The 25,382-nt window shown below is 37.6% G+C and overlaps 1 protein-coding gene across 2 annotated transcripts; it reads left to right on the top strand.

The window, feature by feature from the left end:
- The first annotated feature begins 1,605 nt into the window (after positions 1 to 1,605).
- Positions 1,606 to 21,388, top strand: LOC139121482 (sodium-dependent multivitamin transporter-like). Of its 2 annotated transcripts, XM_070686383.1 has the most exons (16): positions 1,606 to 2,209; positions 8,824 to 8,957; positions 9,534 to 9,753; positions 10,712 to 10,829; positions 11,272 to 11,339; positions 11,712 to 11,866; positions 12,490 to 12,627; positions 13,124 to 13,209; positions 13,557 to 13,622; positions 14,719 to 14,774; positions 16,305 to 16,393; positions 16,793 to 16,935; positions 17,870 to 18,023; positions 19,393 to 19,498; positions 20,036 to 20,172; positions 21,170 to 21,388. In XM_070686383.1, exons 2-16 carry the CDS (start codon positions 8,833 to 8,835, stop codon positions 21,258 to 21,260), a joined length of 1,752 nt encoding a protein of 583 aa, XP_070542484.1. In that variant the 5' UTR covers positions 1,606 to 2,209; positions 8,824 to 8,832; the 3' UTR covers positions 21,261 to 21,388. The 2 variants fall into 2 exon arrangements, with proteins under 2 accessions (XP_070542484.1, XP_070542485.1); XM_070686384.1 differs by lacking the exon at positions 1,606 to 2,209 and having other exon boundaries at positions 8,469 to 8,957.
- The last annotated feature ends 3,994 nt before the right edge of the window (positions 21,389 to 25,382 follow it).

Here is a 25,382-nt window from a genome sequence, read left to right as displayed (position 1 = left end):
TTAAACATGCTTGAATAGGACATGATTTTCATTTGTAAGTCATCCTTGCAATAAAGATGTTTTATTCTAAAGATGAGTCTCCTCCTTTCACAAACCTCTTCAGCATATTAACCATATAGGCCACTACGATGATGTCCTGACTTGAGAGAGGTACCGTATCTGAATATAATCAGGGTCCACATCCTTTTCCCCGTCGAGAAAAATGAAAAACTCCAAAGTATTACAATTTTAATTGATTTATGTTAGTGCACGAGAGAGCCCTCTTACTCCTGAACTGAGAGAGCCCACCAACTCCTGGAGTGAGGGAGTCCTCTAACTCCCTAAGTGAGGTAGCCCTGTAGTCTGGTTCCCTGCCCCTTTTCTACCGCTGGCCGTGCTGTGCTAACGAAAAGGGTCAGGTATGTGGCGGCCATTTTGCCCAGATTTTGGTCAAAGTGGCGGACGCGCAATGTCAGGCTTGAACATTCGAAATGACTGCGTCCTCGACAGTAACTTAGCAACAAGGCAGGAAAGGCAGTATAAACGATGAACATTTCACAAGCCTTCAAATAATCAATCTCTGTTTCAGTAAGCAAAACGTCTAATGAGGTGAATTTAGTTATGAAAGTGCATACTTCATCCGAATGACAAAATCGAGTTTGTTTTTGTTTGTTTTTGAAACGACATATAACACTGCAGACGCTGGTGCTGCCCTTAGCCAATCAGCATGTTTTATAGCGTCGTCCGATCATAGCCGTGGGTAGAATGGAGCATACGTGACCCTTTTCAAAGAAAGAGGGCAGGGAACAAGACTAGGAGCCCTGAAGCTCCCGAACTGAGAGAGCCCGCTAACTCCTGGAGTAAGAGAGTCCACTAACTCCTTAACTGAGGGAGTCCTCTAACTCCCGAAGTACCAGCAATAAAGTTTCAAACTTTGCACTGCCAAAGTGAAAAATCTGCAGAGGCCAGCTTTATCTTTCCGAAAGGGGTTGACTTGTTTTCTGAGGAAAATCTCATTTGTTCCTCAAACAGTTACCTTCCTCGATTATTCAAAAATATCAGGCAACATAAATGCATTGTGATAGGCACAAGTCCCTTTGACATATCGACACGTATTATTAATTATTATCATATTACTTGAACCATAATGACTGTAAGTTCACTTGTCTCTCCATTCTTTTACAATGTTCTGTCACAGACAAACATATACAGATTCGCAACGGGTATTGTTTAAGGCGTGAAGCGGCTACGTAACCCATCCATGTTCGCCTCGCCTCAGGTTGCTCTCGCCTCTCTTTTCCGAAGAGTGCCGACCATGCATCCTTCGGTAATTTACGGACTTTCGCCAATTGTTAAGCGAAAGTATGTTCGGCAAAGTTTGTATTGTTGTTGTCGTGTGGTGCTGAGCGGAATTGACGTGCTGGCGTGCTGGTCTTTTGAGCTTCAGGAAAGTGAGTTTTACCGTTTTAAAAATTCCTCTCATATTTTTATGAATATATAATGAGTGTGTTTGAACCAAATTTGAAAGTCTTTTATCGATACTGTCTGGTTTTACTCAATGGTTTACACGTGCGTCAAGGAAGAACATGTTTATTAAACTGCTGGAGTGTTATGTTTTGATTGGCGTGAAGCAGTGTTTCTGGCGTGAGAGCTCACAAAGTAACTATGGTTGCTACGCGACTGGCAGTACGATGCCATCTCGTCGTATTTTTCGCATAATCTCGTGTTATTATCAACCACAAACAAAGCCTCCAAAAGTTTAACACCTTTGAAGCTCATTTTTATATGAAAAGCCAATAGTCTACCGAGACGACCATGGAACAAAAAACATGCAGCGTTTCCAGTCTGTCTATACTATTTGTCTGTGGTTCTGTTAAGTAATCAGTCAGTCTTTTCAAAATGACATTAAATTCATGGAGGACTGGCCATGGGCCTCAGGCTTTCTCTACACTATTTCCTGATCATCAAATGCTTTTGTGGAGAAATCGGTTACCCCTTTACTTACATCTAACTAATATTACCAGCTCTTTCTTGCTGAGGCTATTATCATTAGTGCTGCATAAGAGCTCAACTTTGCACTTTTGACCTATTTATAGCTGGTCGTAACTGTATTTAATCGTTTGAAAACAAATTTGTCATTTGTTAGTAATCTCCGACGCAGCATTGTACAAACGGTGTGTTATCAGAGCTGCAGATCTGCAGAGAAGTGATTAAGATCGCTTTCGTGAAGGTTAGTAATATATTGATGGTTTTGCGTTTAATGTATAGTATTGTGTATTTTCTGTTTCACTGTCTTGTGTATAGAGCCGATTAGGCACGGAGAGACACAGCGGCTGTAATCTGCGTGTTAGTGCAGTCTGTACTCTAGAGTGGAGAGACTGTGTAAGACACTACGATTCTTGGACGTTATATTTTGGAAGTTTGCCAGACTTTCTTCATCAATTGCCTCAAGTTCAACTTCTGTGGATAAATTGTATAGTATATTTGCAGATTGTATGTATTCCTATGTTGTCCCACTGGAAGTTTGTTCTTTAATTCTGGAAGCTATCTCATTTTGTTCTACTGTGTTCAAGGTCGTGTTCGTATTGTGTTTACTAGATTGAGAGAAAGATATATGTGATCGTCAACATGTTTAATGTTGTGCGTTTCTGTCAAAATGCAGGAATTGTTTCTGTGTTTATAAGTTGTCTGTTGTAATCTTTATATGAAGTCGGTGGTTAACGAGTTATTTTTGATATTAGTGTGGAGTTTTCGCCGAGGGGTCCCAACGGCTTTTCATAAGGTTTAGACCTATGCCCTTCATACAAAACAGTCTTCTTCAGTATCATTAAATACAAATCATTAGAATACTTGTACTCCCGTGGATGTGTGGCATACTAGTGACGTCGATAACATGGCTGTTTTTGAAACAAAGTTGAAAACTGTGAAGGCGGCACTTCTTATACTAAGTTTGCTCGCCTGTACTGTTTTGTGTCTGCTCCAGTACCTCTTCATTAATATAAAACCAAGTATAACGAATAAAAACGGTGAAATCAGCAAAATACATTTTGGAGCTCACGTGCTCCACATGTACTTGTAATTACTTAGAACACTAAAACGTGTGTTATCGGTACTAAAGTGCAGGGTGTTTAATGTGCGCCCACTGACCTTTCCAAGTGGTGCGACACGCAAGCTACAGCATACTTTTATCTGCAAAGATTTAAAATTCAGCCCTGACCACTCAGCAGCATACTTCTTAAAGTGACCTCGTTAGAACTTTCGTCAAAATGGACAGCCGCAAAAATCAATCTATCGATCAAAAATCGTTTTAGTTGACGTTGACATATTATGCCGTCTTGAACGAAGCATTTACTTCAGGAAAATCGCAAGAATGTAAGCTGAGATGCCGAAGGGAAATAAACATGAGAAAACTAGCCGAAAAATTCACCTTGTAGGAAGTACTGTGTACGTGATATCGTACCGAAATCTTACGTATGCTTAAAGTATAATTATTACAATACCGTTAATTTTTAGAAATCATCTGTATAGCAACTCAGATTACATGAAAGAAATGGAACAATGGAACAGTAAACTGATTGTAAAGTATGATCTTGATAGATTGCACACAGAAAGCATATGGGTATTAATCAACAGGTAGGCGATAACGAAGAAGTACGACTTTAGGTCAGGTCTTGACATGTCAACGGACGCCACCCCTCATGAAGTCTTTGACTATGTCAGTTTTGGCGCTTTACTTGTTTCGGCAGCCACCGGAATATACCGTTGTTTCCGGGGAGGACAGATGGCAACATCAAAGAAGCGAGGAATTTATTTTTTGATTTGACCGTTTGATTCACGCACTCACCTGTTCACTGTCGAACAAGAGTTCGAAACGACAGAACATGTCGAAGTTGTAAAGTTGAGACTGCCGATATGTTTATATTTTAAATGATCTAGCACTGGTAATTATCACTTAACTACGTACAGGCATGCCTTATATCAGCTTATTTACATGACGATTGGTTTAATTGTTATGTAAGTTAGGGTCAGAAATTACGGGGGGAGGGCTGGCCTTTTGGCAGGAAGGGTCGCAATTATCACACAGGCATTTTTGAAGGATCTTACAATGGCGGGAGGTCACCATATTACGAACAAATAAAGAAGGTAAGATGTTGCTGGTATAGTGCTTCGCCTAAAAATATCAAATCATAATAAATGGGAGGCTATCAGGCAAACTATCGACAATTCTCCCGCAAAACAAGCTATATCCGTACATGTATATATTTTGATAATATATGTAAATGTACTTTGCTTGAAGTGGAAAGTAAAATGTGCATGTGTGTTCAAGAAATTTAATTTTGAAGGTCATCGAAATGATGATTCGCTATACATAATCGTCTATCAAGAAACTATGAATGATTTCTTTCCGATACAAAAATGGGTAATCTGTGTATTTATGTACGATCGATTATTGGTATTAATTTACTTGATAAGACTACGGTGGTTACAAATTGATGTTTGTGCAAGAAATTGGATTTTGGAATTTCATCCAAATGTTGATTCACTATACATCGTAGTCTATGGAAGAACTATGAATAGTTTTTTTTCCAATAGAAAGCATAAAGTTAAAAATATCTGTGCATTTGTAGACGTTTGATAATTGATATAGACTTTGCCACCTGTCTCATATGTTTTTATCTCTTAATTGTCTTTCATCAGTTTTTACTGTTCAAGGTGTTTAATGTAGGATAACACTGCATCGTCTTTGCTTGTTAAGCTTGACGATAATGTGTATGTGTTTAAGAGAATCAATTTATTTCATCTTTTGAATTCATATTGAGGAAATATCACATGGAAAATCGAAGGTTTGACCGTAAAATCAGCTTCTATTAAAAGTAACCCTCCCCGCGAAATAGATTCATAAAAATGACCCCTTGGACAGTTTTCTAAAAAGTGAGCCTCCCCAATTCTCGCGGCCCACATCCACCTGTAATTGCTAAAGGCTCCCTAAATTTAAACGCAAATAGGCCTGAACCGCCAATACATTTCTTGTCGTCGCCCCTCGCACAGTCAAATACTTCGATTTTGCCATGTAAGCTAAGGAGATATAGAAGATAAAACACAATCGTTGAACCTTGGGGTCATTAAAATAATGCATCAGGATTTCTTGTATCAAATCTCGTATCCATAAGCGATGTCTAACAGTGATGTAAAACGTCCTTATGATGCAAACTATTGCATATTCATGATAGCTTCATAGACACTTGGTCCCTGCTAGATATACATCTATATTGTTTGGGTATCTGCGAAACTGAGTTTGATAGGGTCATACTTATAAGTGAGATGTAGAAGTGACCTATTGACTCTGCTAGGCATTGATCATTTCACAACGAATACAGGAGGATCTATTACGAAGCACGGTAATCTTTTGGCCGTTATATGCAAGCTCTTTTGGTGGTCCAAATTTGACAACAGAATTTCAAACTGGGTAATCAAAAACGAGAAACCGGTGCACCTTTGGACAAAGGGCCACCGTTGACCATAAGTTCTGATAATGTACCCTAATAAGTATCACTCGATTTTCCTTCTCCTTGGTAAATGACCAACCTTGTTTTTCTGATTCGTTCATCAAAATCATATGGCACATCTATTTGATATGTGTCATTGATTGATACAGTGATGCCATTTATTGCTTTTCTATTGACAAATTTACCATTCGCTGTCTTTAAAATGCTTTGGGAGGTAAAGAAACGGATGACACAAACATCTATGTCAGCGACTTTGGCTGTATGCCAGAAATTTATGAGACAGTTTGAAATAACATAATAAACAACGTGCATAATCACATGCACACAATGTACCTTGTTTGATCGAGGTCAATGGGCTGGTAAGATTGTATCTTATCGTGAAATTTAATGAACCTAAAAGGTCAGAAAGTGGATTTACACAATGCACATTAAGCGTTTTACAACTATTTGATATATCTTTCTCAGTGGCGTGTTTCTTTCATACGGGATGTAAGGCCGCCTCAGCAAAACGTGGCTGCCTCTAAAATAACCGTTTGCACTTTATTGAGGCACTCGTATATTTACGTATGTAATCACTATTGATTTTTTTAGGTGTGTGCTTAATACAACTTTTTAGCTTAAACGTAATCAGAGAATACCCACATTTAAATCAGCATAAAATTAATGGCTGTGTTTATGTAGGATATGAAGTGTGACACTAGTGCTGTTATATTTTCGGACAGTTTGTATTGGTCATGGTTGTATTAACAGGGTGGTCGTTCGATGGAGATTGTTTAAAGAGTTTGTTCTGCAGTAATTGTCCGTTTCAGATTAAAATATATTGTCGATGTTCTATTGATGTGTTACTGCAGGAATTAACGCAGCTCCAAAATAAATACAACTTACACGTTTTGTAATTTACTTGTCTGAGACTGGCATTGGTTTTTTCTTTTAATACAGCCATTACACGCACTGCGTATCAATTGCATATACTCGCACTCCCAGTCAGGCCACAGCACAAAGTCTCCAGGGAATTGAGTCCAGACAGACACTGATGAGTAAGAAAGTGGGTCCTTCTCTTGCTACAGGCTTGACGTAAGGTTTACAGCGTGAATATATTGAACTGTAAACTAACGTAAAAATCCCTTGGTCTGGTGCAACTCTATGCCGCCGCATATACTGAAAAGAAGAGAACACTAGAAAATTCGAGACTTTTCATAGATTTGCTAATTTCTGTTCTAAAAGTATCTTAAGTTGTAGAGAGGAGGACTTCCAGAACATTCTAGACTAAACTAATTAAACTCAGGTCATTGGGGAGAATGACCTACATGACAAGGTCAAAAGGCTGGACCTGCTGTTGGCAACTTCTCAGTTGAAAAGTGGTATGGCTATGGCGATGTTTCGATTAACGTGCATGGAAAAAGGTAGACGTGAAATAGTAATGTCGATTATTGCAATACCACATCTCAATCTACCGTTTGTCAACGGCAAAGTAAAGGAAGAGTGGACTGACACAAGCACTATACTTAAACAACTCTGGATGTCTGCTAGAATGCAGTATCAGAATAACATAGCAAGACAACATCTGTAATCACAACTGTATCATAAACAGAACATTTACTGCGTGTAATACAGGTAATTTAGTACAACGGTTTGTTGTGTGTTATCTTAGAACAAACATCAGTCTGCAGGGTCGTGCGTTTGGATTAAATGTTCATGAATCATTTTACTGCTATTACATAAATCGTCGTTCTCCCAGGAGTGCATTCTTTCATAGCAGCGTTGGCCGCTTTCGCGATATGTAGCCGCCTCTAAAATAACCGTTTGCAGGTATCGGTGCACTTCTCTGTTGACTCAGGTAATTATTAATGTGTGTGTGTCGGGGGGGGGGGGTATATGTGCGCGCGTGCGTGTGAGTGTGTGTATGGCGTTGAATCCCTGCCAAAAATAAAGCTATGACATTTGTATTTACGGCATGCCTTTTGCAATTACGGCGTGACATGATGAGATGCAAAATGCGATCATTTGGACACGAAGACTTGACTTTCATAATTACGACATGCCATGATGAGATACAAAATGCGAACATTTGGACATAAAGGCTTGACATTCGTAATTACGATATGACATGATGAGGTGCAAAATGCGGTTATTTGGACATGGAGACTTGACATTCTTACATGAAGTATGCGAGAATTTGAACATAGAATATCCAATGCGAAGTTACATTTGATCATGCGCAATGAAGACTCGTGATACAACATGCGGACATGCCATTATGCGATGCAAAATGCGGACATGCCATTATGCGATGCAGAATGCGGACATGAGGAATCGATGCTTTTAATTAGGCTATCTTTTCTAGCAAACTGGGGAGTCACCTTATATCTGCAATGCCCCGGTGAATTTGCAAAAATTGCCTCGAGATGAGAGATGAGAGTAGCCCGAGACTTACACAACTTCATCGATTGTTAAAACATTATCAAAGAGCACTCATGTAGAAAGTCAACAAGAAAAATAACTGTCATGGTTTAGTATGATATGACGTTTTATGCAACACGAGTGATGTGATTTCATTATCGGTATGTTGACGTCAGACTATTTGCCTGAAGGTTGTATGCACAATGTGGTCGCGATCATTTGGTGGAGTTTGTAAAAATATTCATATATGGTTATTCTGTGTCCAAGATAAGACTTTTCCATTTTTTTAGATAAAGGAAGAGGTCGTCAGAACTATGTGCGACTCTCTTGTTTACAAACGATGTATTGCAGGCACAATAACTAGAAGCATCACATAATGTAATGGCATGGCTCGGTTATTGAATCACTGTTGTTTAAGAGTGGGGATTTGAGCTGTTCTGTCTGTTGCTTCTCCACTAGGTGACTGGATACCGTCGATTGTGAGTTTGAATCCGTTTGAAACCCCTGTATCATCATCATCATAATCATCATCATCATCGAATCATCATCATCATCATCATCATCATCATCATCATCATCATCATCATCATCATCATCATCATCATCGAATCATCATCATGTATGGAGGGTTGTCTAATCTACATATGCAAAATTAATTCCTTTCATTCGGACCCCTTTCAAATAATGAGATATACAGCATGTTCAAATCAAATCAAAGCTTGGTTAACATGAGACGAGTAGCAGAAAATACCTGTAAAAAGTATTTATAGTTGAACAGCTGCTTTCAAATATAAAAAAATAATGAGAATATTATTTTGATGACACCACAATACATGAAAGTTTAAATATGTCAAGAGTGCGTTAAGTATGAAACTTGATGACACGAAAGAAATAAACTGTCCCCGCGGTTAACGATTTTAGGAGGGTTCAATTGCAGATTAAAATCATGTCCGCTGACGTTGTACCCTTTGGAGTAGTTGATTATATCATCTTTGGCGCCATGCTGGCCATCTCGGCTGCAACGGGAATATATCATTGTTTCGCTGGAGGAGGACAAAAGTCAACATCAAAGTAAGTTTATGATGCAAACAATTGTTTGATTCTCACACCTTGGCACCTCATGTTTCATCTGATACAGAAATTAGGTCTAATTAAGAAAAGTGGTAATTTCGGGCATTCAGATTTTGGCTACAATGTAGCTCGTATGCAAGGGATATACGATAAGTTTTACCGATGGACAATAATTATTGTTGTAGTCCAAAGTACACGGAAACGTCGTTTGTTCTGAACATTTTACGGTGATTTCTTAGTTCCATGGGACCACGTAAAGTTTTATGTAATACTCGTTCCATCATTGTGGCCTTTGTAATCTCTGTATCATGTTGTTATTTCTTTACACAACAGTCGTTTTATCGAATTACAATTCCCGCTGCCATATTCATTTTCAGACTAAACCATTGTTTTCCTCGAAAGTTTGTAGTTTCAGGGCTTACCTCGACGGCGTTTGATAGTCATTTTCAAACGGCATTCATGACTGCGACAACAAAAATTTAATGAAGATTCCATTGCCTTTCAAATTCGACATAGTTTAAATCAGCTTCTCTTCAATTTTTTAAATGGTACCTCTTCATGCTTGTTCACTCTCAGATTCTTGGTTGCCGATGGTCGAATGGGATGCGTACCGATCGCTATATCGATATTTGTCACGTACACGTCATCGATAGCTATTCTTGGATATCCAGCCGAAGTATACATATACGGAATTCAATATGCCATGGATATCATACAGTTCTTTTGGGTCTACCCCTTTGCTGCGTATTTTTTCGTCCCTGTCTTTCGGAATCTTCCTATAACGAGTGTCTATGAGGTAAGATGAAAGGACGATAATATTGATGATGCCTGAGCTGACGGCGCGGGTAGAGTGAGTATTACACTCATGAACACTAGACCTTAGGCATCTTGACAGCATTATCATGCATTAATAAAATTACACCAATCTAAGATCTTTGCTAGCCGAACTTTTTTAGAAGAATGCAATCGAAAATCGAGCAATGGTCGCCGCTATAAAGCCGCTTGATCGCGATGCTACCTTCAGTTAATGGTGAACTTGAATTATGGGCTAAAACTTACAGAGTCTTCTCTTATTGAACAATTTTACTAAAATGTCGTCAAATAAAGCTGGATAAATACAGTCACACACCCTTCTGATTGAAGCAATTGTTGTACAGCAAATACCCCTGCCAACGCTTGCGTTGATTCAGTGCCCTCAGAAGCGACGTACAGTGCGTCAGAACGCAGTGGCGAACTGGGTCAGTGTACACGACATGGCATTTATCAGCGCATGCGACAGGGCCAGATCACTGAAGTCATTTTTATCACGTTTTGTTCTGTATCATTCAGTGAAGCTCAACCAGTCATAATAACTGGCTTATACACAATATGTAATAATACTCAATAATCAACATTGTCTCAATTTTTAGAATGACTTCAAGATGCTAATGTCATATCAGTCATATTTTAGAGGATTTGGTAAATTGACGCGAGGGTACGGTTTTATCAGGTATTAAATTTTCCATTACAATGTGTAATCTTTGAGTGACAAACGTCATTGTTTAAAATTGACAAGACCTGAAATTTCAAAAAGTATCGCGATTCGATATCTTTATGAGAGTCATTTCCAAATGTTACGTGCATTTAGAAACAAATCATGACATAATCATGATATATGTACGGGACAGAATTGGTAATAGCCAGGAGAACGATGGCTTTGTCCACATAAAAGTTAAGCATTGCACTTATTTATCAGCCTTTCCTCCTGATTGCAGTATGTCGGTATGCGATATAATCTTGGTCTACGCATTGCATGTACTGTGATATTCATTTTGCATAATTCGATGTACATGGCTACTACGATGGTAGGACCAGCTCTTGCAATAGAAGCAGGTATGGAGTATAATAATTGCCAATATTTTGTGTGCATTAAGGGTTGATGGAATCCAATTTTGCAGTTGATACCCTGATTAATGACGTATTTAATAGCATATATCATTACTTTGTACTGGAAATAATGTTTGTTGCATCTTCACATGGAATAAATATATTATTATTATTATTATTAATCTTTATTTAAACTCGATAACTCCATAGGTGAAACACCTCTTTTCGTGCAGGTCGAATAGACAAAAGAAAGTCATAAAACACTTTACAGCACAAACATGAAAACACAAAAACACAAAAGAACAAATAGATATAAAAAACTACGAAAAGGCATCAGACAAGTAAGTATTATACAAAAAGTTGTTACAAGATTTCTTAAAACTAGTCATATATAGGCCTATATAAGATATCTTACTCATATGTTGTCTTCTAACTTAATTCTTTTCAGTCCAAGGTATTGAAATGTGGAAAACGATGGTCTTTGCGGGTGTAATTGCTACGTTTTATACAACACTGGTAAGCAACGGCATAAATTGATGCAAAAATGTCCTTTTTGACACCATTCGTAAGCAAATCTATGCAGTCCCCATGAACACTGTCACGGTCAGTCAGGTTAAGCCGCGAGTTCTTTGCTAGTGTAGACAGTCACATTATTATAGATATACAAATCGGTTAACGTTTCCTGTCGGACCACTTCTATTTTTCTAGACTGGGTTGAAAGAGGTGTTGCCGGATATAGGATGATCGGGGTTGCCTACTAGTATTTTCAAATTCTCTCTACAACGACTCGACATGACTCTTCTATTTTACTCATATACTCATGGATGTCAATTTAGAATTTAGCTCATTACTATATTTTAAATATAAATTGATCAACCTTTTTAACAGGGTGGAATAAAGGCAGTCATATGGGCGGACGTATTCCAGTTCATTATCATATTTGGATCAATTGTGGCGGTGGCGGTCCTAGGAACCAATGAAGTCGGGGGAATCGAGCACGTATGGAATATCAATAAAGTCGACCAAAGGCTGAATTTCTTTGAGTACGAGTGATTATGATATAAAATATGTTGGTCTGGGATTTTTGATTTTATTAATTTTCAAAGTTACGGACAGAATGCCAATTTCTCGATGGAAATTTGTATATCATGGACAGAATGCCAATTTCTCGATGGAAATTTGTATATCATGTCAGTCTAAAATATTCAAAGGCAAGAGACAATACATTAAGATCTATTTGGTTAAATCTAGATGACACTTACTCTTCACTAAGCTTCAACTATCTGTATGGTAATTGTAAAAGGTCTCCGTAGAGCAATTTTTGAATGCTGATTGCTTAGCATGTTCTTACATTATTTAGGTTCATTTTTTAAAGCTGTTAGAATTATATCTCTACTACATCAGTTATTTCATTCTTAGTAAGATGACATCTACAGTAATTTCAGAAAATAGCTAATTCGTGCATTCGACAATTAGCTCTAGGAATTGTATATTGCTTTTGAAGAGTTCTTTAAAAACGTCCGAGCTGTGTTGAAATAAAGATATCGAAATGTCTAAAAATTACAATTTTCGTACGTGAACACTTTGCATAAAATCTTATTCCCGTTATCAACAATGGATGGCTTACATTCATTACCGATATTTAGAGCCCATTTCTTTTTACCAGTTTTAATCTAGACATCTCATCACGCCTATCGTTCTTCGGACTATTTCTGGGTGCTGGAATCGGCAGCCTGGGTACTCCTCTATCTCAGGCTACTGTACAACGATACCTGTCGGCAAAGTCTCTAGGTCATGCAAGAGGGTAATACAAATCATTTTTATTCGTTGGTAATACCTTAAGTAGGTCATGTGTCCTTTTCACATCGGTTGTTTGTGCACTGTTTTGTGAATGTACTTGGCTCATGATTATTATATATTTTTGTGAAATGCAGATGAAGACTGGGATCTGTATATAAGTAGGTTGAATTTAGGTAAAAGATATGTCGAGTACGTTAGGCAACACTGACCTGACTGGTCGACACATGTTTGACATTTGACAAATTACGGCCATTACTTTTATTATGTTACTACATTGTATTATGTCACCCCAACATGTATACAGACCTGATGTGTTTTGTAAGAATTTAATAAGACCTGGATTCGTCTTGCAACCCGGACTTTCAACTTTATCTTTCTTTGTTAGTTTATGTTTACAAGTTTAGATTGAAAAGATCAAGGAATTCGACTCGCTGAGCATGTCAAAATATACCGATCCTTTTTCATTATTAATATTTCACAAATTGTCTCCTTTCATCCAGTTCACTGCTACTCAACCTCCCATTTGAATTGGTAATGTTTCCTATAATATTCTTCAATGGACTGGTACTGTACGCCTACTACAACAGTGAGTATGCACAGTTGGTTTGAATGTTAATCATATGTTTAAAGGCGCCCTTCTCAATCCCAAGTTCGCGCATTAGCGAATGTGTCAACAGCCCATTGACAGTTTGTCATTCTCTTGTTTTCCATTGAATATTTTATCAAGTAAATAATATTTATATTAGATAAATCTGATAATTGAGTGGGGCTTTAATGAGAAATTAATTGTCGCAAAAGCAGTTAATTCTTTCTTATGACTACAGCGAAATACTCAAAACCGAACCTGTTCTAAGTTCCAGTAACACTCAAATGACATATTCCGTTCACGTGTATGCATCTGATGTGAATTTCATGACTCTTATTTGTCACCAGATAATCAAACACCATTGGTTGCTGCTATTAATTCAACTGATTCATCTCTGCCCTCTGGAATCCCAGGTATTTTTACGTATTCAAGCCGAAACGCACCTTTTACGACATTTAGGGAAAAACAGATAGATCTCAATCTATAGGCGTTGAGGTTTTGTTTAAGATTTCAGGTTCAACGATTCTTTGGCCGGTTTTCACGTTTCGTTCAATGTTTCCCCGCGCAGCTAGACTTGAACATTTTCCACAGCTGAAATACTTGCATGAAAATTGGCCATAACATAGCACATACGTTGCATCGCGTTTTGTGAAGGTTCACAAAGTCACTAGAAACTATAGATGTGTTTATCATGGTCAGCAATTAATTGATTCGTTGCATATCCAAGTGACGCGAGCGGAAAATAACCTATTCTAGAATTCTAGAAATGTTGATCGTCGAAGAGTGGTAAGTTTTTGCAGTGGTATTGAACTTATGGATTATATCACGTATTAAATTAGGGGCCGTCGATAATAAAAGCTGACGCACAAGAAACGTAATTCCTTCGTTTTACTTCGAACCCCCTCCCTCCCCCCCTCAAAACGAAAGATTTTATGCGAAATTAGTTTCGTATTATGATGCCGTTTCTGACAAACCAACACGCGCACATCTCCGATCCGTATGCATATGAAAAAATAGCGGAAGTGCACATTAATTAATAAACCTCCACTTTACGCGTTTAACTTTTTAAGACACAGAACATTTTAATGTATTTCGCATGAAGGAAAATGTTTCACGTACATGTTTCACGTTGAAAAAGCATACAAGTTTTATTTCACATTTATGTGTTTTCGTTGTCTTTTCTCTCAGTATTTTGTGGTCATTCTGTTCTTGATGAACGCGAAGGTAGTATTGCTTTCTCGCTGCAAAGTCGCACTTCGAAAACAATAGACGAAAATCCTTATGCGATTTTGACGCACACAAAACGAAATGAGCTTTGACCCCTCCCCCCTTAAAATAAAGTATTACGTTTGTCGTGCGTCAGCTTTTATTATCGACGGTCGCTTAGTCGAGCGATAAATTTGCATAGCGCAGCTGTGCTGACTTAAATGAGTAATCGCACGTGTTTTAATTAAGCACATTATCTATATCAATTACATTTGCCTCTTTTTCCATAAATGTTTCTGGTAGACACTGCAAGCGTGGAGCCAATACGATATGCACCTAACTACGACAAAGCAGACCAGGTATGGATCGATACGCCGACGAGATCTATTGTCACGATTTGTTTTCCGTGAATCTTTCTCGAACTGAAAATGAAAAGTAAAATGTACATCTGTCGGTTATAGTCGTCAAGAAATGCAATCCCTTTATGTATTTGACTAATGAGTTTAGGAGCCTGCAGTAATTACAAGGGGGTTGGGTCGGGGAATTGGTAGGGAGGGGGAGGGTCACCTTTTGTATAAACCTACCTTGTTGGGGGTCACGTTTAACAGAAGCTGATTTTACAGCCTGACCTTCGATTGCCCATGTTATATTTCCTGAAAAGGAAATCACCGAAGAAATACACCGATTCTTTTAAATACATACACATTATCCACAAGCTTCAAAAGCAAAAAATATGCAGTGGTATCCTACATTAAACGCCTTGAACAGTTAAAAATGATGAAAGGCAAGAGAAAAAAATTGTTTATAGTTTTCTCGTACAGTATCATGTATAGTGAATCACCATTTTGGTGAAATTCCAAGATAAATTTCTTGCACGCACATGCACTCGTAACCAGCCAAATGTAATCAATTACATTAAAATGAATTATAAAAGGTCTATAGTTCCACAGATTTAGCTAGTTTTGTATTGAAAAAAAATTATTCACAGTTTCCTTATAGACTACCATGTATAGCTAATCAACATTTTCGGTGAAATTCTAAAATGCAATTCTTTGTACACATAAAGTCTTGCAAGCATCCCAGTCTAATCAAGTACATTAAAATGAATTATTAAACAACTATAAATGCAAAGATATTGTTCATAATTATCTCATAAACTATCATGTACAGAGGATCAACATTTTCGATGAAATAAAACAAGTCAATTTCTCGTACACACGTGCACGTTTTACTTGCTTCTTCAAGCAAAATACATTTACAAATATGATCAAATATGTAGATGACTGTACAGATATATCTTGTTTGTCAATAGTTTTCCCGATATTTTATATTTTTGGATGAAGCATTTTATCAGCCTCATCTTGCCGTTTTATACCGGTAATTTAGCAAAATATGGTAACCCTCCTGCGATTGCATGGAATATCATGCCCCTTCAATAATGATTGCGTGATAAATATGGACCCTCCCTCCCAAAATGCCAGCCCTTCTAACCCCTCCCCTGTAATTTCTGTCCCTAACTTACATGACAATTGAACCAATTATTGTGTTATGTTTGGAGAATACTGCAGTGGTTGGGGGAGGGTCAAGTTTCAGGGGCGAGAGTCACACTTTAGACACAAGGATAGGGGAGGGTCACATTTTACAGTACAGGTGTGCACTGAATTCCCCCGGTCCTTTTAAGTATTTAATGAAGGATACCTTACTGCAATCAATGTTTTTACAAGAGTTAGTTAATTGTTCAACGTTGAATTTTCTTTTTACTGTCTGTCAAAATGATTTTAAATGTAAGTAGGGGCCTTTTTCTATATATTCCTTGAATCTATGCACTCCTTTGAGAGTATTTCAACTCCTAATTTAACTTACGTATGTTAAAACATTTATCTTGGCAGATATTGATGTATTTCATAAGTTCGCAGTTTGGTCACATCCGAGGACTGCAAGGCCTGTTTGTCTCCTGTCTCTTTGCAGGGACGTTGAGGTAAGTTATATCAATAAATATATTTCAAATCCCTGTCAGAAAAGACAGAATATTAAGAAAGTTTGGCGAGAATTTTCAAAATACAAACTAAGGTACATTTTCTTGTATACAATGCAAAGTGTGAAGCACATGTGTATTTAACATTGATAAAGAATCATTAGTATGAAAATTAAATATCTAAACAATGATCATTAGTGTAATCTTCATAAATGAAATGAACCCACCTGGTGTCTACGAATCTTCTAGTTTTGGTAATCAATCAATAGACTGTAACTACAGGGACTTCAGCAGTACAAGTGGTTAATGAGGCAGTATGTTGAAAAAGCTCAGGGAATAGTGTATCCTTTGCTATGAAGTCACATTATATCATTAAAGTATTTTACTGTTAACTTAACACAGTACCGTTTCTTCCGGACTAAATGCTACTGTGGCATGCATACTGCAAGATGTTATCAAACCCTGGAGACAATGGCGATCAGAAAAGACAAAAACTCAAGTGCAAATGAACGATGCTTGGGACACAAAATTGTCTAAGATAATGAGTATGTATCATGGCTCTGTATAAGTCTCCTGCTTTAGTTGCGCATGAACAAACATATGGTCGTCCCTTCTCTTTATTGCTGTCTTTCTGTTTCCACCTCTATCTCTTTCTCTGTGTATTTGTCCACAGTCTTCCCCATCAACGCTTTGCAGAACAAAACATATCTAAATTGTGGCTTCAAAGTACACGAATAAGATTACACATAAATTTTCACAACCAATAAATCTACGTTGTGTAGTTATCAAGGAAACGAATATTTAAGCAATGATCCCAACATATATGACTAAAACGTCAACAAAATATTGTCATTCAAAAACTACTACACAAGTAGAAAGACCACCGATCCGTTTCGGTTCATTTAATTATTTGCGATAAGAGATTATCGCTCACTATGAAAATAATACCATGTAGATGTCTCTCGGCAAACTATTAAAAAAATCATTCATATCATCTCCCGGGCGACCTTAAACTCTGTAGTATGGACGTAGTATAAGTAAACAACAGCAGAATGTTGAAAATATTTTATTCTAATTTAACCAAGGTTAAACATGCACTTCAAACTAGAGACTGAAAAGTACAGACAATTAAGCACACTTTTTTGTCTATTCCAGTAATAAGAAAAGAACCATCTGGCTAAATAGACCCTTTCATGTTTACTTTAATTAGATGCTCAGCCACATTGTAGATATTGTACACACTGATCGCCTGTGTGTAGCTGTTGTGAAACCCTTTGTAATTAATACATTAATACTTATGAGTACACATGCTAATTCGGTAGACGTAGATTAAACACATTTTAAGGGGAATTCCTCACTGATGATATATATATATATATATATAATAACCTATTGCAACTGAAATGCTAGATATACCTCGAAGCTATTCCTGTATTTATTTATTCAAGCTCGTCATTAAAGCCTAGACTTTATTTGAAGGTTGCGTACTTGGTGTGTTCACAACGCTATTTGGGTTTCTAGTCCCACACCTTGGATCGTTTGTAGAAATATCAAACATCTTTCTCGGTGTTTTCCTCGGACCTGTAGTTGGCATCTTTATCATGGGGATGTTCTTTCCAAGGACTAATACTTGGTAAGTGCTTATTCTTTTGGTAAAATATTATCATACGCTTCGAATAGTTCTTATGCATGAATTGTAATCTAGTGGGTAAATTTTCTGATTAGACAATCTGGCGCCAACACAGGCCTTTAAAGTCTTTTCTTCCTTCCTTAGCGTTACCAACTAATATTATGAGGTTATTTCGAAAATACCGCAAATGATGCATGAGGACATTGGGGCAGCGTATCGCCCGACGCGAAGCGGAACGCTGGCGTGAGAATTTTGACCCGATTTTGGCGGCCTCAGAACTTTCTCGCAAGGATGACTTTATGTATCAAAACACACTCATTTTACACACTCCAGCCTATGTTTTACGTCCACCGTCATTTTAAACTTCGAAGAAATCTTCTTCAAATTGTGTTAACCTGAGTCGACATCTTAATATTTAAATTGTTTGCTGTTAAACTGCTCCATAAACCCTCCCAAGAAGTTGTATGGCCCAATAGTAGAATAATATAAAGAAGTGATACGGTTGCCATCATTCCTTAACAACCAACTTTTTATCAGAACAGTGAGGATCTAGGAGCAAGCAAGGTCGATTTCAGTTGATTTCGTCGCTAATTTCGGAACGTCCGTAGGAAAAGAGTCATAACGAAAGCATGCATGTATGATAAAGGGGTTATTACACGAAGTTGCTGCAAGTAATACAGGCGAGTCAACTCACGCTGAGGAAATTATATCCAAATGCTAATATAGTCTCATATCAGGTCCGAACATTTATCAAGCAATACGTATATAATCAACGACCGACATTAAGTATGAAAATGTGAAAACCATGACTATTTTGGTACTTGGCGCGCATAACGTATCAGCAGATGTAAATAGAATGGCTTACCACTCCAAAAGCGTCATATGAGACAGTTACCTGACCGTACACATTTTATCGTATACCTCAATGATCCACTTGCGTAATGCTACATGACATATTAATGAACTAGCTGTATCCGACCTGCGATCGTTTTCAACAATTGACCCAAGTCTTGCAAAATTCTTGTTCCCCATGGATTAAAAATCTAAATTAATTCCTCGAATTCAACGGATAAAATTTATTCAACAACGTTGTTGTTATGTACCAGAGGTAGATATATCAGGTTTACCTTACTATAAAAATTAATGACACAATTGATGCCTACACGCTAAAGAGAGCTTATTGACAAAGGAACTGTAATATTGTTTAATATGCAATTTAATTATTATCAAATTCAAGATATGCAGTCAAAGAAAATGTACGGTATATTCTCCAGTGATTAAAAAGTTACATGCATTATATGGTCGTGACCTGAATCTCAATTTGACCATAGCATTTCGATATGGACAATATTTCACAATATTCTTTGCGCAGGGGTGTAACGATTGGCCTCGTCATCAGCTTCTCCTTTGGCGTCTTTGTTGCTGCTGGTCCGATTGTAGCAAGGGAGTTCAATATGGAGCTACTCACGATACAGAAGGTAAGAGAACATCAGCAAAATAACGACCGGCTCGCCATTGTGCTGAAAGAAAGCACGAACACGCGTAACGAATGATGTGAACAAAAACCTCGGACTTTTCCGTTTTTGTATTGTTGATCTGTAACCTTTTCTGCAATTCTTTCGGTCATCAGCAATATGAGGAAGAATGTTTGAATTTGAATCATATTGCTTTAGGCTTTTATGGTATTCACTTCTGTAGCACATTCAAGGCTTTTAACGCATCAATGCCTGTGTGTTTGTTTGTGTTTATTGTGACAGTCTTCTTCTTTTTGGGTCATAGATTCTTTATGGTTACTGCAAGAACTTAATTTGACAAGCTTGCATAATGCAAGTTGCAGGACTATGTTTGTATGGTGAATAACACAAGTTTCATTGAATTCCGGAGTATGCCTATACTCATTTTATACATGTACAGTATCTACAAAGGCGATCCTTATATCCATTTTAGAAGTGTGCTTCCCTCTATGATTGCGTAAGGATGAAACTTATCTGCATTTTGAAATTTCATGTCTTTAGATTTCCTTCATGTGGTACGCAACCGCAAACTTTCTTGTCGCACTTATTGTTGGTCTCCTGGCCAGTGAGATTGCTCGGTGTGTGAAACCTTCACTTATCGAACCTGTTGACAAGTCTTTGCTGGTATTTGCGCTCCGGTAAGGTCAAAGTACTCACTTTATTACATTGGTAACTGAAGCTTTTTAAATCTTATGATCTGTGCGTGTAAGCTGTTAGCGAGCTGGGTGGGTATGTCTGTTGTTATGAGGGTAGTAGTTTGATTAAAGTTTCTGTACATATCGATGAACTCAGATAGGTAGGTGCTGGTTGGATAGTTAGTAAAAGTATAATATTTATTCAGTAAATTGGGCAAGTGATTAAATCAGCTCTATCGATGAACAGCCCAAAGCAAGTATAGTTTATTGCCCTGATGCCATGTCACATGTTGTGCCTACTGATATTTTAAAAAACGATTATTCAAAAAACGTCGCTCAAAGATCGTCATATACTTTTGGTAAATCAAATGCCATTGTGTCGAATGGTACTTCGTAGATGTGTTAGCTATCCGCCAAACAGTCATTTATTTGAACGGAGCTTGTCTGAGGTTATTTCTCTGTTTCGCATATTCCTGGTCTACTTTGTATAAACGAGAAAACCATCAAAACACTTTTGAATAGAGGCTAAACCAATGATTTTCTCACGGCATGCCAGAAGCACCTTTTGCTCACACGCAAATTAAATAACATGCACAAATTCGTAAAACGTTACAGATTGCAAGATCGCTATTATTTGTGGTCGGAAAGATTAGAAATTATACATTTTACACCGTAGCTTATTTGTACGCCTTGTTGGATACATTCAACATATATTGACTGAATCTACAGGAGGGCAAATATTTTATTTTTTGGTCTAAGATAGATATGATATTCTTATACATCGCTATTTACAAAAACAACGCTCCAATTGATTAAGTTGGTAAAATTATAGTGCTGTATTAGTGCCATATCCGTTTGAAACTGTCCAGGTGGACCTAATTATAATTCTGAAATAAAGATACCTGGTCAACACTATTCTCAAACGCAAATACGAGAGGATATTGAGAAAGGCGAAGGAATTGTTCCCACATAACTAAGTATATTGTTGTGTTTCGAACAGGCCAAGGCATGCCGGGAAATCCTACGACTCTACAAGGGAACCGGATGTACTACCACCAACTGAATTCGATGACATACAAAAGTCTGACTGAATGTAGATAACCCAGCATATGACTCTTTTTCTGTAGGGACCATCAATGCCCTTTCCTCTTTATCACAGTCGAATGAAATCGTTTTAATTTGCATTTATGACTGAAAATAAAGACTCATAAGCAAAACACTTCGTATAGCGTATATGGCGGTTTGTTCAAACTTTCTCTTTAAACTGTTAATATAGACTAGCAATTGAAAACTCTCATGCTATTCATCCATTCATCTCATCGTGCACATATTACAACTCATAAAACAATTTGTGTAAGAGAAAAAAGACACCGAAATCCGATACGAGGTGATATTCTATGGCTCTGAACGGAGAGATAAAAAAAATCAAATATATTACACATCGAGTGATAGAAAACTAGCATAAATAATTGTATTCTGATTGCATTTTTCTAGAATTTATCAATTATTATTCAGTTCGCCAGTTCTGTTAAATTTATGATGGTGGGTGTTGAAATCTTTTCAGATGTTAAAGCGTTTTACAACGGAGAAGCTGCAATGGTTTGTATTTACTGACGCAGCGAACAAGTTATAATTCAATGCGGGGCAGCAAGTACAGGAGTGATGTGACCTGTTTTCTTACAACGTGAAACAATAACAGCAGCTTAGCTAAGTATATTCTAGGGATATCGCATTCGAAAAATGGTTCAAGTTAGCTGACCATATTGAAATGAGTCGCAAAGATATTTCTTTAATCATCACCGGAGAACAACTGTCACCTGTGAGATAATGGCGTATGGGACCAATCAACAAGACCTGAAGATGAATTGCCATATCAGTGAAATTTGCTTCCACAGAATGATAATAATGGCAATGATCAGCAATTAAGTGCGGTTTGAAAGTGCCCATGACTGAACATTTGTTAGTCTTTATTCAAATGATGAACAGTTGGGGGGGGGGGGAGATCCCCTCGTCTTCCATGTCTAAAGTTATTCAGCATACTATGCCGGATTATCTTCTCATAACATTACTCATTAACTGAATAAAGGGTGTCAGCAGGACACCAAGCTAATATGCCAGTGACCCAGAATACTATCGCAGATCTAGCAAAAAGATCGAAGCACTCTAGGGGCGTAATAAATTAAACTTTTTACTTAATAACAAGACCTTCTATTGCAAACTATTGTGACAAACATTTTTGGTTTTTTATGCATCCTTAAGCAATAAGAGTATTCAAAACGAGTATAATATGTAATGTATTCGACGGCATAACTACGCAAAACAACAGTATAGTCGGGGCATAAAGTTAAATGTTTGATTACCGAATTGTGAAGGAATGACAATGAGACGAATTCTTTATACAATGAGAGTACATCATTGTGTTTTGGTCACAGTGTATATCATCCTTGCAAGACAAGTCATCCAATTCTTCGAGCACAGCTTTCGGTAATTTTTTTAGATGGCACAGCACTATCCTGCCTGTCGTCAATCGATCTTGCCATCGCTGATAGATTTATTCGAAACATACAATGCCTTCGCCTCGTCTGCTTCTTTTACTATGTTTGCGCAATTACAGGAACTCGCATTTCCCAATGGACTTCATTATTCTCTTGCTTCTGAAACTCGATTAAATCCAAACACAAATAGACCTGAACCGCCAATACTTTTCATGTCAGCGCCCCTCGCATAGTCAAATACTTCGATTTTGCAATGTACTCTCTGGAGATGTAGAAGACAAAACAAAATGGTTAAACCTTTGGGTCATGAACATAATGTATCAGGATTTCTTGTATCAAATCTTGTATCCATCAGCGATGTCCAACAGTGATAGAACGTGTCCTTTCTGATGCACACTTTGCATATTCATAAGAGCTTCATAGACACTTGGTACCTGTTAGATGTACATCTATATTATATGGGTGTCTACGAAACTGGGTTTGATAGGATCATTCTGATGAAAGAGAAATAGAAGTGACCTATTGACTCTGATAGGCATTGATCATTTCACAACGAATACAGGAGGATCTATTACGAAGCACGATCGTCCTTAGGCCGTTACATGCAAGATATTTTGGTGGTCCAAATTTGACAACAAACTGGGTGATCAAAAACCAGAAACTGGTGCACTTCTGGAGAAAGGACCACTATCGACCTTAAGTTCTGATAATATATCCTTATAAGTAAAACTCAATTTTCCCTCTCCTTGGCAAATGACTAACCTTGTTTTTCTGCTTATTCGTTCATCAAAATCATACCTTACATCTGTTTGATATGTCTCAGTGATTGATAAGTGATGTCATTTATTGTTTTTCTGTTGACAAAGTTACCTTTCGTAGTCTTTAAAGTGCTTGGGGAGGTAAACGGATGATGTCAGAAATTTATGAGACAGTTTGAAATAACATAATAAACAACGTGCATAATCACATGCGGCCAGTGTACCTCGTTTGATCGAGGTCAATGGGTTGATAAGATTAAATGTGTTTTATATTGAAATATTATGAACCTGTAAGGTCACAAAGTGGGTTTAAACCATGCGCATTAAGCGTTTTACAGCTATTTAATAAATCTTTCCCAGAGGGGCGTGTTAGGAATTCATATGGAATATGAGGCCACCTGAGCAAACGTAGCTGTATCTAAAAAAATCGTTCGCACTTTTTGTGCGACACTCGTATATTTACGTATGTAATCACAATCAGCATTAAAATAATCGCTGTGTTTCTGTATCATATGAAGTGTGGCGCGCACACTAGTGCTGTCATATTTTCGGACAGTCTGTGTTGACCAAGGTTGTATTATCAGGGTGGTCGTTCGATGGAGTTTGTTTAAGGAGTTTGTTCTGCAGTAATTGTCCGTTCCGGACCAAAATATTTTGTCGATGTTTCATTGCTGTGTTACTGCAGGAACTATTGCAGCTCCACAATTAAGACGACTTACATATTTTGAGATTTACTTGTTGGAGACTGGCAGCCTTTCTTCCTTTAATACAGGCATTACACGCACTGCATATCAACTGCACATGGTCACAGTCCCAGTCAGACCAAAACATTAAACTCGTAAATTGCAGTCTTCAGGTAGTTGAGTCCAGACAGACACTGATGAGTAAGGTAAGTGAGTCCTTCTCTTGCTACAGGCTTGACGTAGATCTGAACCGTGAAGAGTTTACAGCGTGAACATCTTGAACTGAAAACTAACGTGAGAATCCCAAGTTCTGGTGCAACTCTATGCAGCCGAATATGCTGAAAAGAAGCTATCCAGAGGACACGAGAATATTCTAGACTTTCCATTGATGTATTAATTTCTGTTTTGAAAATACCTTAATATGTAATTAAGATGACTTCCAGAACATTTTATACTGGACTAATTAAATTCAGGTCATGGGGGAATGACCTACATAACAAGGTCAAAAGGCTGGACCTGCTGTTGGCAAATTCTCAATTGAAAAGTGGTATGTGGCTGCGTTTCGACTAACATGCACGGAAGAAGGTAATCAAAAACTCAAGAGAGACGTGAAAAAGTAATGTCGATTATTGCAATACCACATCTCAATCTGCTGTTTATCAACGACAAAGTAAAGGAAGACTGCCACAAGCACTATACTTAAACAACTCTGGATATCTGTTAGAAATTCAGACAATGTCAATACAATATAGCAAGACAACATTCGTAATCTCGACTGTATCGCACACAGACCGTTTACTGAGTTTGATACAAGTAAGTTAGTTCAAAGGTCCTTTGTTTTTTATCTTAGAGCAAAAAGCAACCTGAAGGGTCGTGCACTGGGATTATTACATGTATATTAATCATTTTACTGCTTTTACATAAATCGTCGTTCTACCAGAGGTGCATTCTTTCATAGCGGCGTTGGCCGCTTTCTCGATATATAGCCACCTCTGAAATAATCGGTTGCAGTTATCGGTGCACTTCTATATTGACTCAGGTAATTATTAATATGTTTGTTTGTGTGTGTGTGTGTGTGTGTGTGTGTGTGTGTGTGTGTGTGTGACATACACAACTTCATCGATTGTTTAAACATTATCAAAGGACACGTGTAGAAAGTCAACACGAAAAATAACGGTTATGTTTTAGTATGATATGACCTTTTATGCAACACGAGTGATGTCAATTCATTATTATTATGTTGACGTCACACTACTTGCCTGTACGTTTTATTTAAA

The sequence above is a fragment of the Ptychodera flava genome, chromosome 21 (genome assembly GCF_041260155.1).
Source record: "Ptychodera flava strain L36383 chromosome 21, AS_Pfla_20210202, whole genome shotgun sequence".
Lineage (NCBI taxonomy): Eukaryota > Metazoa > Hemichordata > Enteropneusta > Ptychoderidae > Ptychodera > Ptychodera flava.
This window is presented reverse-complemented; position numbering and strand designations above follow the sequence as displayed.